Genomic DNA, 16,517 nt, shown 5'->3' with positions numbered 1-16,517 from the left:
AACGTCACTGTGTGGCTCTCAGCTTCCAACAGGTCCACAGCATATACTGCTGCTAGACAAGCTCTCAGCTTCCAACAGGTCCACAGCATATACTGCTGCTAGACAAGCATTCAGCTTCCAACCGGTCCACAGCATATACTGCTGCTAGACAAGCTCTCAGCTTCCAACAGGTCCACAGCATATACTGCTGCTAGACAAGCTCTCAGCTTCCAACAGGTCCACAGCATATACTGCTGCTAGACAAGCTCTCAGCTTCCAACCGGTCCACAGCATATACTGCTGCTAGACAAGCATTCAGCTTCCAACAGGTCCACAGCATATACTGCTGCTAGACAAGCTCTCAGCTTCCAACAGGCCCACAGCATATACTGCTGCTAGACAAGCTCTCAGCTTCCAACAGGCCCACAGCATATACTGCTGCTAGACAAGCACTCAGCTTCCAACAGGTCCACAGCATATACTGCTGCTAGACAAGCACTCAGCTTCCAACAGGTCCACAGCATATACTGCTGCTAGACAAGCATTCAGCCACCGCACAACACAACTCAAATATTTGTTTAAGTACCCCACAGTAATGACACTTAATTCAGCACTTTCTCCAAGTAACATACTCTTCTAAATCTACCTTAATTATGCCGCTTGAAACGGGACGCAAGGAAAGGTTTTCGGCATGTGTTGTTGCTATGGCTGGTTAGGCACCATCTTGCTAGCGCTAAGGGACAAAAACAACCCACCCTCCTCCTCTCGCTCCCTCTCTCTTTCTCTCTCCTCTTCCTCACCCCCCCTTCCTAAAAGACAGACAAAGACAGAGACCCACCAGGGAATGTCCACCCCAACGCCTCCCTCCCTCCCTCCCTTCCTCCCTCCTTCCCCTGACTCAAATAAAGACACAGACTCTCCCCCAAGAGAGAGAGCAGGGGAGAGAGAGAGACGGAGCGAAGGGGTGAGAAAGGCCAGGGAAGAGTGGTGTGGGGAGGGTGAGAAGAGAGACAGAATGAGAGAGGGATAGGATAGCGGGAGAGTGACAGATGCGCTTGGCAGAGGGATGTAGAGGCCAAGGGAACAGTGAGTGACATCAGTAGCGCGTTAGAGCGAGACGGAGTGTCCGACTGTGAGTGTGTATGAGTGTGAGTGTGAGTGTGTGTGTGAGTGTGTGTGTATGAGTGTGTGTGATGTGCTATGAAACTATGGACGTCAGTGCATATTTGCACATACGCAAAATGGCGTGGGTGTGTGGGTGTACATGTTTGTGAGTGTACATGTTTGTATGTGTGTGTGTGTGTGTGTGTGTGACTGGTGCGTTGTTGTGTGTAGTGTGAGTGGGGAACGTGAGGGCAGCCGTTACACCACGCTAATTAAATCACCCTGGGACAGAGATGGATGGCTTAACACACACACACACACGTGCGCACATGCACACGCACACATAAACATGCTACAGACACACACACACACATTCCCCTGAGAACCCCCTGCTGCGCAGAGATGTGCATCATTTACCACCATAATCATCTGCCTCTCTCTCTCTATTTCTCTCAATCCCCCCTTCCCCCCTCTCTGTTTTTCTCTCTCTCTCCCTCTCCCCCCTCATATTTCTCTCTCTCTTTCTCTCCCTCTCTTTCTCTCACCCCCCCCCCCCCCCCCCCCTCTCTCTCTCCAGGTAAACCGGTGATGATTATCACAGAGTACATGGAGAATGGATCACTGGATGCGTTCCTGAGGGTCAGTCATGCGCTTCCATCTATGTCTGTGCATGTGTGTGTGTGTGTGTGTCTGTGTGTGTGTCTGTGTGTGTGTGTGTGTGTCTGTGTGTCTGTGTGTGTGTGTGTGTGCGCGTGTGTGTGTGCGTGCGTGTGTGCGCGTGTGTGCGTGCGTGCGTGTGTGTGTGTGTGTGTGTGTGTGTGTGTGTGTGCGTGTAAGCCTGTGTAGCCTGGTGTGTACGACTGGAAAACATTGATACTATCTTATCTCAACTCAACCATGTTTTCCACCGAAGAGGCAAGCAATGCAATTAAGATACACGTTCCATGATTCCCGATCAGGTTCCGCTTGCTGTGCGAGCACATAAACAAACAGTTTGTATATTTGTTCTTAAAAGTTAATCATAATATATGTTTATGAAAAGTTGTTTATGAAAAGCCCAAAAAGCATAAATATTGGGGAAGCCCTGTAGTATATGATGAGAATTTAGTTTATGGGGTTATACAGAATACTATGTATAGTATAGCAGTGAAGCCCCCCCCCCCCCATATGTTTTGACATGAAACCTATTTTTCTGTTGTAAAGAGAGCGTGTTATAATCAGACGTCAGTTTCAGTTTCAGTTTATTATAAAAAAAAAGATTTTAAAAGGACATTACACATTAATCAACACTTCTGTAAATGTGTCAGTTTTAGCCAGCTGGCTAATTCGCATTAACTGTAGTCCTTTTGGCAAGATGTTATAAGACCGACCATACACCTAGAACAGAAGCATTTAAAGTAAAACACAGTATTTACAATACAATCCAACATAATAGTAAAAGCAATAACAAAATACACAATGAACTGATTAAAAGTGATCACATGTTTGATTGGTTAATAACCAGGTCTTGAGTTTTTTTGTAAAGGTGTGGTAGGTAGCACAGTATCGTATTTCTGTTGGTGATGTTCCAAAACTGAGTGGCTCTGACTGCAAAACAGGACTGACTGAAGGACAACGTGTTCTGTGTCCCAAGAGCTCGGCCACACCACACCGAGACACAAAGCTTCACGTCCAATCATCACATGTCCTCCTCGTGACAGAGCGATTAGGAATTGGTTGGGGGGAATTTATTATTATAATCTTTTTAATGCCTCTTTCATCATCGTTTGATTTTGCCTAACCGTGCAGAAGAACGACGGGCGCTTCACGGTGATCCAGTTGGTGGGCATCCTGCGGGGCATCGCCTCGGGCATGAAGTACCTGTCTGACATGAGCTACGTTCACCGAGACCTGGCGGCACGCAACATCCTGGTCAACAGCAACCTGGTGTGCAAGGTGTCCGACTTCGGCATGTCGCGAGTCCTCGAGGACGACCCGGAGGCCGCCTACACTACCAGGGTTAGTAATGTGTGTGTATGTGTGAGGGAAATCCAAGAAATAAGCTCTACAAACCATCTACAAAATATGAAACTTACTTGCGCTGGTATAATGTACTGCTGGATATAACTGAAGTTGTTGGTTCTCTAAAGACCTTTGCTTACTCATTGTATTCTTACTCATGATGTCAGGGCCATAAGCTCGTTGGCCACAGTTGTCATCTAATAATCACCTGCTATTCACCTGTTGTTCACCACCAAGACGTCTGCCATCGAACACCATCAACCAAAGTGTTATGATATTCTATATATTCTATAATCATATTTCAAATGGCATGTGTCCGGATGGCAGAATTCAGTACTGTATCTACAAAACCTTCTGTTTAATCATCTTCCATTTATTCATTTGCTTAGATTGTTCAGGTCTGGTAAATTTTAGCATGGTGTTATTCACAGTCAAAGAAAACAATTTTTTAATTGATATTCTCATTTGGTTCATTACAATTTACTCAAGCCTAGTAACAGACACAGTATTTCTGACACTTGGAATACATTCCCTGAAATCCATATATGTCCCTAGAATCAGATACCAAGAACATGCAAATGGCCCATATTAAAAATAAAGTCTTTAAATGTGTATTTATTTTATTTATTTATTTTGAGTTAATTTTCATAATGCGATAATTTGCTGTGTAATTAATTAATCTAATTAACGCGATAAACTGACAGCCCTAATCATATATACAAATGAACGAAGCCGAAGTAACTGTGTCTTATCGAAAAATCTCCTTAGAACAAAACCCTTTATACTTGCCAAATGTGATCTATTCATTTGATTGGCTGAGAAGCGGTGTTACTCAATTTCCCCTACTGTCAATCGCAGGGAGGGAAGATCCCCATTCGCTGGACGGCACCGGAGGCCATCGCCTACAGGAAGTTCACCTCGGCCAGCGATGTGTGGAGCTACGGCATTGTCATGTGGGAGGTGATGTCATACGGCGAGAGGCCTTACTGGGACATGAGCAACCAGGATGTAAGTCCTAATCTCAGAAGATACGATTGAGGTGGAACCGGAGAGGTTGATTATGAGCGTGGTCAACTCTTCAGGGTTGATACAAATGTATTGTTAAAGCGTTGCCAATCAAATACAAATTCAGGTTCAGGAGTTTAGTAGAGGACTTGATTCTCTGGCCGGGAGAATAACGTTCCCTCCAATTCTGTGAGCTTGCCTCCTAAGTTTTCTGGGAAAAGGCGGCAGGGGTTATGAGGAGGGGCGAACATGCGAAACAAAGAATAGGGTGTGAGGGGAGAGGAAGGGGAGGATAAGGGGGAGAGGGAGGGTAAGGGGAGGATAAAGGGAGGAGGGGGAGGTGTGAACAGAGGCCTCAGAGGAAAACTTCAACAAGATATATCAGAGACACCATAGACAGCACTTGTAGAAATGTATATTTTATAATAACACGTGTAAAGAATATTTCCAAGTACCATATAATTTTTGGTTGTATGTAAAATATCGTAGAGATATGTGGATAATAATTAACAGGTCCTTGTCATTTTAATGGTGATCCAATAGTGACTAGCGTAACAAAATAGAATCTTGTGTTCAGCACATTGGTCATTACAGACTCACTATAGCTCAAATGGAGAATGATGTGCATGACTACTGTCTTCACATAAACCTGTTTTTTTACCATTGAATTGACTGAAAATGACATCAGATTCAGCCATGGTTCAAAGGGTTAACCTCCCCCACCTCCTTCCATCCCCTCCCTAGGTGATCAAGGCTATTGATGAGGGCTACAGGCTGCCCCCGCCCATGGACTGTCCCGTAGCGCTGCACCAGCTGATGCTGGACTGCTGGCAAAGAGAGAGGGCCGACCGGCCCAAGTTTGGCCAGATCGTCAACATGCTGGATAAACTCATCCGAAACCCCAACAGCCTGAAGAGAACCGGGGGAGAGACCGCTGTCAGGTGAGAGATCAGAGGGAGGATGGCTCAGTGCTTTAATATAACTCAACCCTTCAGGCGAAGAGCCATAGGACTTGGTTTTGAATTTTTTCGTCTGACATCCCAGGAAGTAGTCAACCTCTACTGTCTGTAACTACAAATGTACACAACACTCTGACCATCTGTAGGGAATTAGGTTTGTTTCTCAGAAAATCTAAAACAGACAAATGGTTCTTCATCACACCGGTTCCTGACAGGCAGCGAGCGAGCGAACTGGAGACGAAATCGCGCGCGACACTGTCCTGATATGACGCGGCGCTTGTCCGAGTGTGTCTGTGTGTGTGTATTTACCTGGAAGCACAGGGGCAAAGCAGCCTGCGATTCTCAACCAATAAAAAGTGTTTAGGGGCGGGACTCGGCCGCGTAATCGCTCAACTAGAGACACAGCGAGCGAATATTTGAGGGGGGAGCGACATCGCCGCTCAGTTCGCTGTCGCTCGCGGTAGGTCAGGATAGTCTGATTGAAACGAATACATTTTAATAATTTTCGCAATCACGCTCGCTCGCGTCGCTCCCTGTCAGGAAGGGGTGTCATGAGGGATTGTAATTGTTGAAAGTAGGAAGACAAACTAACAAAGATGTTTTAAGAAAACACACAGGTTAGGAATACTCACATGCACAGTCCTTTCAAATGCTATATTTGAATCCAAAAACGGAATTATAAAAGCATAGGATTCAGATGTTACAGAGATTCAAGATGGCTTCTAAACAGAATCTTGCTTGTCGTTCAACTCTTTTTTTAAGTGTCTACAATTTGTTAGCCACTTAACGCCAGGTTTGTGAACATATTTGAGGCTGGCAAATATCAAGACCATTAGCTTATAGACAGCCTCACACACATTGTTAATTCAGGACCATTAAACGCTCATTTTAACAAACACCTCCAATAATGGCGTCCCCAGCAAACCAGCCCTTAATGGCTGTGTACAGCCAGGAATGTACATGCTGTAACTGCGTTGGAGAATTACGACGTAGCAGCGAGTTAAAAACAAACATGACCTTGGAACTCCCGACGCCATTCCTCTCCCGACAGCTCGATCGTGTTAGGAATGACCCAGTGTGTGTTTACAGACTTCCACGCGAGCCGAAGGGAGTCTGTCTTAGTTTAACAAGTGTGTGAACACGCATACACACACACATATACACACACACCTAATGGGATATAGGAGAGGGGGTCCTTGTGGAGTAATTAGCAGCACTGGATCCTATAAATGCAGTTTTTACAGTTAACTGGAACAACGCGGAGAGGGTAGCGCTCTACCGAGAGAGGAGTTGTGTGTGTGTGTGTGTGTGTGTGTGTGTGTGTGTGTGTGTGTGTGTGTGTGTGTGTGTGTGTGTGTGTGTGTGTGTGTGTGTGTGTGTGTGTGTGTGTGTGTGTGTGTGTGTGTGTGTGTGTGTGTGTGTGTGTGTGTGTGTGTGTGTGTGTGTGTGTGTGGGTGGGTCTTGTGTTACTATACTTGCGAGTACACAGGCTGAGACGAGGGCTTTGTGTGTTGCCTGGTTGCATTGTAGCTGGGAGAGATGCAGCCAAGTTGAGTGACTCACTCGTGGTCGAATTTGACAAGATTTTGGTCTCGTCAAGATCGGAATGAAGGCAGATGATATCTGCAGATAATAACCACAAACCGATACAAAGTCAGTGGGGTCGAGCTCCTGTCTGTACACCCTGAGGTGACTGAGGCTCAGGGAATCTTACTTTGTGTTGCACTGTGGAGTAGATTTCAGTGAGCCTCAGTCAGCTTTTACAGACATGAGCGTGACCCCATTGACTTTGCATTGGTTTGTGGCTAACTATCCAGAGCTGGTATGAGGAACAGCATGGATTGTGCTGAGAAAGGATTCTACCGATCAACAACATCATTGTTGAAAAAGGGCCAGATGACGAACAATTGGAACTATCCCTTTAAGGTTATGGGTCAGGCATTGAGTGGAGCCAATGGATGAGGAGGAGAGAGACAGAAAAAGAGAGAGAGAGAGAGAGCATGGGAAATGGTCTTTAATGTTACCTGTGGGGGGATCACTCTTGGTTGACATCTCGTTCTCACGGTTCACCTCGGGTCCCCTTATACCAACCCAAAAACCCCTCCCGCCCCAAAGTGGTGCCTAAACTAAATTCCTACGGGTCCTTTTTAAATGATGGAGTAGTGAGAGAAAGAGAGGCAGAGTCTGGAAAGAGGGTGGGCTGTCGGACGAGTGGAGGGAGAGAGGGACCAGAACCGGCCAAGCGAGACGGGCCCAGTGTCTCACCTCGGACTCGGCAACCCCGTGTAAAAGTTTAATGGCCGACTTACGCCACTGCAAAAGCTCAGCAGAAGGGAGGGATGGAAAAAGAAAGAGAGAGGGAGTAATCGTGTGAGTGGAATCGGCTCGTGTGAGGGGAAAATACACAAGCCCTGATCAGATGGGTAACTTATCTAACGGCTGCAGAACCCGAGAACTATTAGGAATGTCTGACCACTAAGTGTCTCTCTTAACCACCAAAACGTGCACGTACTAAAACGTATGACGTATCGTGCCAGTTAGGGTACCTTGTGTATTACTGCACCTTGTGTATACTGTTTACTTTTACTCTTTACTCATGGTATTCAGATTTAAATGATTTATTGCCTGTATTTATATTTAACGTATATTATATACGATAGGGTTTCGTTTTCACTTATTTTTATATTCAGTTAATTATATTATTCTCATTCCATCTATACTGGCATTATATGGTTCTCATTACACATAGCACCTTTAAGATCGAGCATCGTATCTCAGTGCATTACTGATTGATTACAGTTTCAAGCAGGTGAATAGCCATCTGTAACTGATTACAACTGAAGCCTTGCTACCACTGACGAGGTGATGAGTGGTTGGGTGCGCGGTGCAGTTCACTGAAGTGTGCTAGGCTCCTGTTTTCTCTTCAAATAACGCCTGACCGAGTGTGTCAATGACACCGGGGAGGACCCTTGTTTGACTTGGCTCTGTTTCTGGTAGGACAAATAACGAGGGGACGCAAGAGAGTGCCAAGCTTGTCAAACCTGCTAATTCCATCAGAAAGAAAGTGAGAGAGAGAGAGAGAGAGAGAGAGAGGGGGTGGGGGGGTGAGAGAGAGAGAGAGAGAAATAAATAGTCTGTTTTATGGCTGAGGGGTACCTATGAGTTTTATGTGCCATCCTGTTAGGATTTGATGGTACAGGTACACCATTACAGTCACAATAAAAAAAAAATTAATAAAAAACTCCATTTCCCATATATGGCCAGGGGGCATGCTGTCACTCCCTCCACCTCAGGTCCGGTTTTAATTGGGCGATAGTGGTAGTAGTCCTATACAGTATGAGTGACAGGTCAGGCATTGTAAGAAATCAAATCATGGCAAGGCTGTGATTTTCTTTCCATCGTGTCTTCTAGTGGTAAACCATGGCCAATGACAGTCTGCTTGTTTAACTGCTTGTTTAACCAAACTAATTCTCATGAACCAATTCCTATTATATATATACGAAAAGTTGTGCACCAATTTCCAGCTTCTCTGTGACTTTGTGATTATGTTAACGTTATGGTTTAGGTTAGGTTATGGTTAGGTTTAGGGTTAGGGGCAGGGTTACAGTTAGTTACCCGTCTGATTTAACCACATAACCTATGGATTTTGGAGGCAAAGTACGGTAATCCAAAAGAAGCATAAAACCAATCACAGTGTCTTACTGCCTTTGAGTGTCTCTGGGATTATTTCAGTCCTAAACCGGTAATCGGTAATCTGTGATGGATTACGACGTGAAAGTAACAGTCTGTCTCCTCCACCTCCCAGGCCAAACACCACCCTGCTCGAGCCGGTGAGCCCAGAGGCGTGCTCCGTCCTCGGCTCCGTGGAGGACTGGCTGCAGGCCATCGGCATGGAGAGATACGGCGACAACTTCACCGCCGGCGGCTACACCACCCCCGAGGCCGTCGTTCACATGACACAGGAGTGAGTTCTATTGTTTCTACCAGCCACTGTTTCACACTCACACTGTAACACCAGCACATCAGAAAACATACATAAAGTACTAATCGACCACAGGAAAAAAGGTACATAATTTACGTTATGTTATAGCTATAAGTAATATATTTAGATACCTGGATTCGCAATGGATAGGTTTGTTGTCAGAAGCGTTGCTGGTTGGCCGCAATTAAATGGGCTCTGCTTCTGTGCATAACCAGCTGCTATACCACACTGAAGTGAGGTGGCTTTCTCGAGGCAGAGTATTCGCCTTTGTTAACTCGGAGAAGAAGCGCAGATTTTCCTTGCCGACAAAAACAACACATTGGCAGAGAAATGTGCTGATAATGAGCTGGAAACTCTGTTAGTGGCACTCCAGGATAATCAGCAGAGAATTGGGGGTATTTACTCCGCTTGATGGCTTGTTGTAGGAACAGAATGCAGGAGGCGCTCAATGATCTTTCGTGTGACTAGCTACTGAAAGTCAAGTTCACTGGACAGGCCCTCGCAAAGTTCTGGATATCAGTCCGGAACAAGTACCCAGTGTTGTGTAATGCTGCGCTGATAAAGGGTGTCCCCTTCGCATCAACATATCTCTGTGAGGGCGGATTTTCAGAGTACAAGCGGATCTCTGCCAAAGCGCACGTGAGCGCATTTTCTTTTCATGTTCTGGCAACATATTTTGGCTAAATATGCCTTGTTTTATAAATGTGTATACAGAAACAAGCTTTTGTTGATAATATTCATTAATTTCATTGATAAACATAGTGCTCGAAACAACGTGTGCTTTTATTTTGATATTCCTTATTTCCACGTTGAAATTACGCGCCAAAAGAATTCCTAAATTAAATGGGGTCGTGGTATAAAAAACGTTTGAGAATCCCTGGTTTAAGGTAACAGTGTGGTTAAGGTTAGGGTTTGGGAAAAGTGTGTCTCGGTAGTCTTGAGGTAAAGGTCTCTAGACACTAAAGTGTCCTTGGTTTGTTCCCCAGCAAATGTTTTCTGAAAACGAAAAAAATAAAAAATAAATATATATATATATATATATATATGTACTTATTTGTTTAAAAATATATATATATCGAAATGTTTCTAATTATATGTAAATATATTACTTATTTTTATTATGTACACATTGTCAATATATTACTTATAGCTATAACATAACATACAATAATTTATTTGGTGGTTGATAAGCACTTTATTTACATATTTCAAGCGAGATGGTGCTGGTAACACACAACCATACTTGGTAGCTGTTTCAACCTTCAGCAGTCTAATCCAGGCTCCACTGGGACTGGTAGGGGGCGGAGTGCTTTGCTCAAGGGCATCTCATAAGTAGCTGTTGAGGGACGAGAAGGCGTGTCTCATTTGACGACCCCCTCCCCCCGCAATGCAATTACACAATGCAAGCGTAAGATAGCATCACGCTGGATTCAACCGGATAAAATGTGCCGGAAGGTATGGGTTCTTACCTATCTCGATGTGATTTATCTAGAGATATCCACTGCACGAATTTTAGGTGTTAATGAAGCCAGCATAGCAGTCTGGGTAGCTGTGGTGGAGAAGATAAAGGAACGCATATAAATTTGTATTTTTCTGATGTTAAATGAAGTAGTGGATGTATAGTCCATGTGGGGGTCCTGAGGGGGGGGGGGGGGGGGGGTGGGGGGGGGAAGGAGAAGGGAAGAGCGAGGAAGAGCGAGCAAGAGCCCATGTATTGTATTTATTTATTATTTGTTTTACGTCTTTTTAATCTACATTCATTCTCATTTAATTACTGGATTTGTCATTATTGTTATTATTATTTCTGTTATTGTCCTGTGATTTATCATTGATTATTACTGTTACTGTATTGTTTGTCTTGTTTCATGTTAAAAAAGGGAAAATAAAAATCAAGCGTAATAGGAGAAGACAGAAGGCAGGAGGTATAGAAAGATATGGAGAGAGAGAGAGAGAGAGAGAGAGAGAGAGAGAGAGAGAGAGAGAGAGAGGGAGGAGAGAGAAGAGAGAGAGGAGAGACACACACAGGATACAAGAAGGATGAAGGAATACATGGTTGAAGAGGGAGAAGAGAGGGATGAAGGGAAGAGAGGGAGAGGAGGTCAGGGAGAGGGATGAAGGAGGAAAAGAGGGAGAGGAGGTCGGAGAGAGGGGAAAAGAGCAGTTGATGTATGTGTTACTTAACTCCCCATTCCACCCCCCATAAAGAGTACAACTTTGTTCTAAATGTGCAGGATGTCTCTCCCACGTCTCTCTGTCCATCCATCTTGTCTCAAGTCACTTAGCCGCAGGGCTTTATTTGCGCTATTAAGATCCCCAGTACTCGGTTCCGAGTGTTGTCAGGTCGTATCCCTCACACAGCCGTTAAACCACCGGGCTCACGTCCACAGGAGGCCTGTAAAATCCATCATTTGAATCAGGCCTCTTGTCGTTCAACTCAATTTGTTTTTGTTGTCTCCGGTCCTAATGGCTTCTCTTTCTCACCCCTCCCTCCCTCCCTCCCTCCCTCCCTCCCTCCCTCCCTCCCTCCCTCTCCACCTGAACCCCAAACCACCCACCCGCCCGTTTGTTCTTCCAGGGACATGGCCCGCATCGGCATCTCATCGGCAGCGCACCAAAACAAGATCCTGACCAGCGTCCAGGGAATGCTGTCCCAAATGCAACAGATGCAAGGCCGAATGGTTCCTGTTTGAGATTCTTTTTTTTTTTTTATAAAAGACGAGGGAGAAGAAAAAAATTGTAATAAAAACAAAAGTCTTGCAACATAATTTCTTACAGAAAACAAATATAGCATAAAAATTATGAAAAAAGATGACATATAAAAAAAGAGAGACAAATAAAACTATGAAGAAATAGTTTACCTCATCCATGCACTTTAAATTTGGATCTAAAACTAAACGAAGACGAAGAAGATGAAAAAACAAAGTGGTGGAAATGGCACTTTTTTATCAGAACTTTTACCTGCTCTTCTTTTTTTGCGGGGGTGGGCGGTGGAGTACCAGGATATTTCTGTCTGTCTGACATTTTTTTGGTTGATAGACAGACCAGAGGGGAAGGAGGGATGGAAAAGTGCTTCCGAGAGGCCAATCTGGAGTGCCTTCAACGGTCTGGAAGGAATTCCGAGAGGAGGAGCAGGAGGATCGTACCGCGTTGTTTCTGGAATGTTCTTCTTCTGGAATAATCGCGGAGCAGATTATTTTAATGATTTCCTGTGACTGTGTTTTATTGTATAATGAACTGTGTGTTCTACTGGGCAATTTGCGGCGGGCGCCTGCCCCCCCCCCCCCTCCCTCCCACCAACGGCCGCTATTGTTCTACCTCATCTCTGCCTCTCTCCCTCGTTCTCTCGGCTCAACCTGTTTGATATCCATTAGACAAAATGGAGGAGCCCAGCCTGGAATAAACAATGAACTGCTGAGAGGTGGAGCAGCAGGAGGCGAGGGAGAGGAGGAGGAGGAAGTAGGATGGAGGAGGAGGAGGAGGAGGGACCATAGCGTAGCGAGGTTTACTTACTTTAAGGTGGTTCTGGTGTTTTGGCTCTGCTCTTGTCTTGCTTCGTCCCAGAACACTGTCGTTTTTGTTGCCCTCAGGATGTTGCTGAGAATATCTTTGATCTTCCAGAGGTACGCCCCCCATCCCCCATCCTCCCAACAACAGCCCCCCCCCCCCCCACCCCCACCCTAAACATTGATTTGATTCTTCCATTCATCTTTCCATCTGGATTAGTAGAGCACCCCCCTCCCCTCACACCCACACCCACCACCACAGGACTCTCAGTGTTCCTTGTGACTGTTGACGGACAGACTATTTGGACCAGTTGGAATTTTCCACAAATCGGGCCTCCCAACAGTGGACGTGAGAGTGGAGAGCCTGGGATTTTTACACAAAGGATGCAACAAAGACGAGACGGATACACAATAAAAGCAACATCAGCATCAATCACAATCAAGAAATAAGAGAAGAGAAAGAGAATACCTGCTGGACATTATTCAAGCAGCCATAATTGGTAAAGAATCACTAAAGATAATCTATTCTTCATATAAATAGTGTGGCTCTGCACACATCAGCTCTACTAAAGGACCAGTCAGACATACCAGTCTAAAGAGTTGTATCCTGTTTACTAAACAACACACATAATATCTTACACATTACCCTGACCGTGTTTCTGAGCATAGGTTACTTTTTTTCGATTTTTGCTTTGTTTACCTTTTTTCTTTTTATGCAAATGTTATGGCGATAAACAATATAATTATATAGAACAGACCTACCCAAATGATCCCTTGGTCGTGTTAACAAATCATTAGCCTTTTAGAAAACATCTCTCTCTCTCTCTCTCTCTCTCTCTCTCTCTCTCTCTCTCTCTCTCTCTCTCTCTCTCTCTCTCTCTCTCTCTCTCTCTCTCTCTCTCTCTCTCTCTCTCTCTCTCCTCTGCACATGTACTTCCTTGTGTACTGTACGTTCGCTAACCACCACTTTCCATAGTGACTCTCTGGTCTAATGCACGCATCGATTTCTTTGATAAGAGGCTACCAATCAGTTTTCGCGGCCAGGAGATGAATTTAACTCAGGTTTTTATATCACTATACAGACTGTAGGTGGCTAATGTTTTAACAATATCCCTTTTTAATAGAGACATGCATCTTCCCTTACTACATCACGGTGTGAATATACAGTAGAAACATTGTTGAAATTTAATGAGTTTAGGGTTGTTTGGCTGCCAACTCTTTCCTAGTAAGGACCAGCAAAATACTAGACACAGCCTAGTGGTCTAGTAAACATTCCATGCCAGTATAGATGGATATATTATATGCCTACATTTGTATGCCTGTGGTCTTGTACCAGTCATTGCAGCCAGCCAAGTGTCTATACACTCTATCCTTCATTAGACCAACTCTCATTAGACCAAAACATGTCTGTGTGTGTCTCTCTCTCTCTCTCTCCTCTCTCCTCTCTCTCTCTCTCTCTCTCTCTCTCTCTCTCTCTCTCTCTCTCTCTCTCTCTCTCTCTCTCTCTGTGTACGAGTGTGAGATCACTCAGCACCCAGGCTGTGTTAATTAACAAGCGGGTCGCGCCACCTGAGGCAGAGAGAGCAGATCAATAGACGCTGGTCTGTGATCAGTCACCGGCCCCCGACGCCTGTGGCATGTTAATGAGAGGGATTAATCAGCCACTGACTTCCAGTCAGCCGACAGAGCCCGCGAGATGGGCCACGGCTCTCACCGAACCCTTTTCCCGGAATGAAGAGGGAGGAGGAGAGTAAAGAGGGGAGTTTTTTTGGCCAGCGTTTCACTTAGTGCCAACAAACCGACATGCTGATGTCACGTTTTGGACATTGGCTGTGTTTACATTTAGCACTGCATGACTGGAATTTTCCATAGGGTTTAGGGCGAGCGTAGAGGGATATCAGTCAGGGTTGTATGCCAAATCAGAAATTGTTTATGTTCGAAACTGCCATGACTGACGCAGCTTCTCTTCTCTCTCTTCTTTTCTCTTCTCTCTCTTCCAGCTGCCGCAGTCCATCAAAAACAGGATCTCTCTCAATCTCTCTCTCTTTCTCTCACTCCACCATGACAGAATTCCTCCCTCCTCCTTGGCTCTCTGCCCTTATTTCTTTTTTTCTTCCTCTCCTCCGGAGTGTCCCTCCTCCTCCTCCTCCTCCTCCTCCTCCTCCGGCGGGATGGGAAATCCATTTTCACAGCCGCCGCCAGTGCCGGCGTGTCAAGAGAAAACAAGAAGAAACAGACAGACCGGCTAACAGAGCGCTCCGCGACCGTCCGACAGTTTACCGGAAAACGCCACGGATGATTTTGGCGAACCGAGAAGAAAAAAACAAAACAATTGAAAAGAATGTAATATAATCTAGAGACCCTGCTCCAGCAGATAATGTACTTGTATAATTTCTTTTATTTTTGGAAATTTTTTATTTTATTATTTTGCCAATTGTTTTTGTTTGTTTGCATGTATAGTAATGGCCGTTGCGAGTGTGTGTCGAGTGTGCACAGAGTGTGAGAGTGTGTGTGGTGTGTGTATGTGTGTATGTGTGTGCGTCTAACCGTTATGAGAGACAGTGTCTTCGAAGTACTATCAGTAAATCCTATGTGTTTTTTCATGTCACTGTGGAGGAAGGATTTCTTTTTTTTTAGAGTATTTGATGGAATTAGAAAAGAAAAAACGTTTTGCTTTGTGCTGTCAGAAAACAATAGGAGGTGTGTCGCTTCCCGTGAGCTCTGCTCAGCATTTAAACAACAACATTCACAAACCCCTTCTCCGCTTCTGTTTGGAATAAGACAGCAGGGTGGCAGAAGGACAGATGGACGCTGAGACAACACGCCTTCCTCTCGCCAGTTAGGGGCAGGAGACTGACGGACTGGTCAGCGAAATTGGATTCTTCCGAGCTTGAGCCCACACATGGTGGGCGGAACCATTTCTCTGGATCTAGAAATGGGGGACACTTTAAACGGATGCGCCTATGTACTCAACGATGGATTGGAGGCTGGGGGAACGGTCTTTTAAGAAGGGAAATCATTGGTTTTTTTTTTTTGCTTTCTTTCTTTTCTTCCAGTATCCACCATGACAGTCGGGTCTCTTCCAATGGACTGTATTCTTTCCTGTTTTATTTAAATTTTTTATTCCTTATCTGAATGCTTTTGAACTCATATGTGATGGCTCACAAAATACACCTCCGTCCTTAATACCAGCTCCAAACTTCTTCTTTGGTGAAATATTTTCGTTTGGGTGTGTGAGCGGTGTTGGGGGAGGTGGGGATTTTACCCGTAAGAGAGAAAAAGAAAAGGACCTGTTTGGAAATATGCAAGAGGCGTTGGGAAGGAGAGGGATTACCCAGAATGTACTGTACAATACTTTTTTCCTTTTTAGTTCAATGTTGGGACGATTTGAAAGGAAACAAAAAAAACAACAAAAACAACAAAAAGAAAAAACCTAATGAAACATAAAAGAGTTAATGTTCGTCATTGTATGCCTTCCGATGCCATACGATCTAGCTATGTAGATCTAACATTCTCTCAATCTTCTGTTTGTATGGATTTTTTTAAATTTTTTTACGTTTTGTGTCATTGTTTGGTTTCTTTTTCTTACATTTTTTTTCTTTTTCATTTCTGTCGAAGAATTCTAGGTACATGTAACTTATGTCATTTATTTATGATCTTTTATATCTAGTTTGTAAAATGATAGCCTAAAAGTGAAGAAAATGATGGAGTGCCACCGTGCATTCTGATTAAAGTAGAAACCATATGAAAATCTGTTCCCTGCGTCTTCTTTATGGAATAGCCTACACACACACACACAACACACTCTCACACAGACGGATACACTTGAATATCTGATGTCGAGGCCATTAGAGTTTGTATAAATCATTATCATCGTGTCTTCAGAGGAGAGTTGATTACATAGCAATTAGGCATTGATTACAACATTATGTGATTGCATGTAATGGTGGGTTGCATGAGAATAGAGAGAGGCTGAGGTAGGAC

The 16,517-nt window shown here is 44.5% G+C and overlaps 1 protein-coding gene across 1 annotated transcript in view; it reads left to right on the top strand.

Moving 5' to 3' along the window:
• The window catches only part of epha4l (eph receptor A4, like), a gene marked incomplete at its 5' end in the record, with an annotated part of 37,860 nt that extends 25,753 nt beyond the window's left edge, over positions 1 to 12,107 (top strand). The window contains 6 exons of the mRNA XM_084310183.1: positions 1,661 to 1,722; positions 2,872 to 3,081; positions 3,943 to 4,092; positions 4,834 to 5,030; positions 8,854 to 9,012; positions 11,606 to 12,107. Coding sequence (XP_084166309.1) covers positions 1,661 to 1,722; positions 2,872 to 3,081; positions 3,943 to 4,092; positions 4,834 to 5,030; positions 8,854 to 9,012; positions 11,606 to 11,720 — 893 coding nt within the window. The 3' untranslated portion in view covers positions 11,721 to 12,107. The remainder of the gene's footprint in view (positions 1 to 1,660; positions 1,723 to 2,871; positions 3,082 to 3,942; positions 4,093 to 4,833; positions 5,031 to 8,853; positions 9,013 to 11,605) is intronic.
• Positions 12,108 to 16,517: the final 4,410 nt, after the last annotated feature.

This window comes from Notolepis coatsorum (genome assembly GCF_963971535.1).
Source record: "Notolepis coatsorum genome assembly, chromosome: 1".
Lineage (NCBI taxonomy): Eukaryota > Metazoa > Chordata > Actinopteri > Aulopiformes > Paralepididae > Notolepis > Notolepis coatsorum.
Note: the sequence above shows the minus strand (reverse complement) of the source record. Positions and strands in the feature narration are given on the sequence as shown.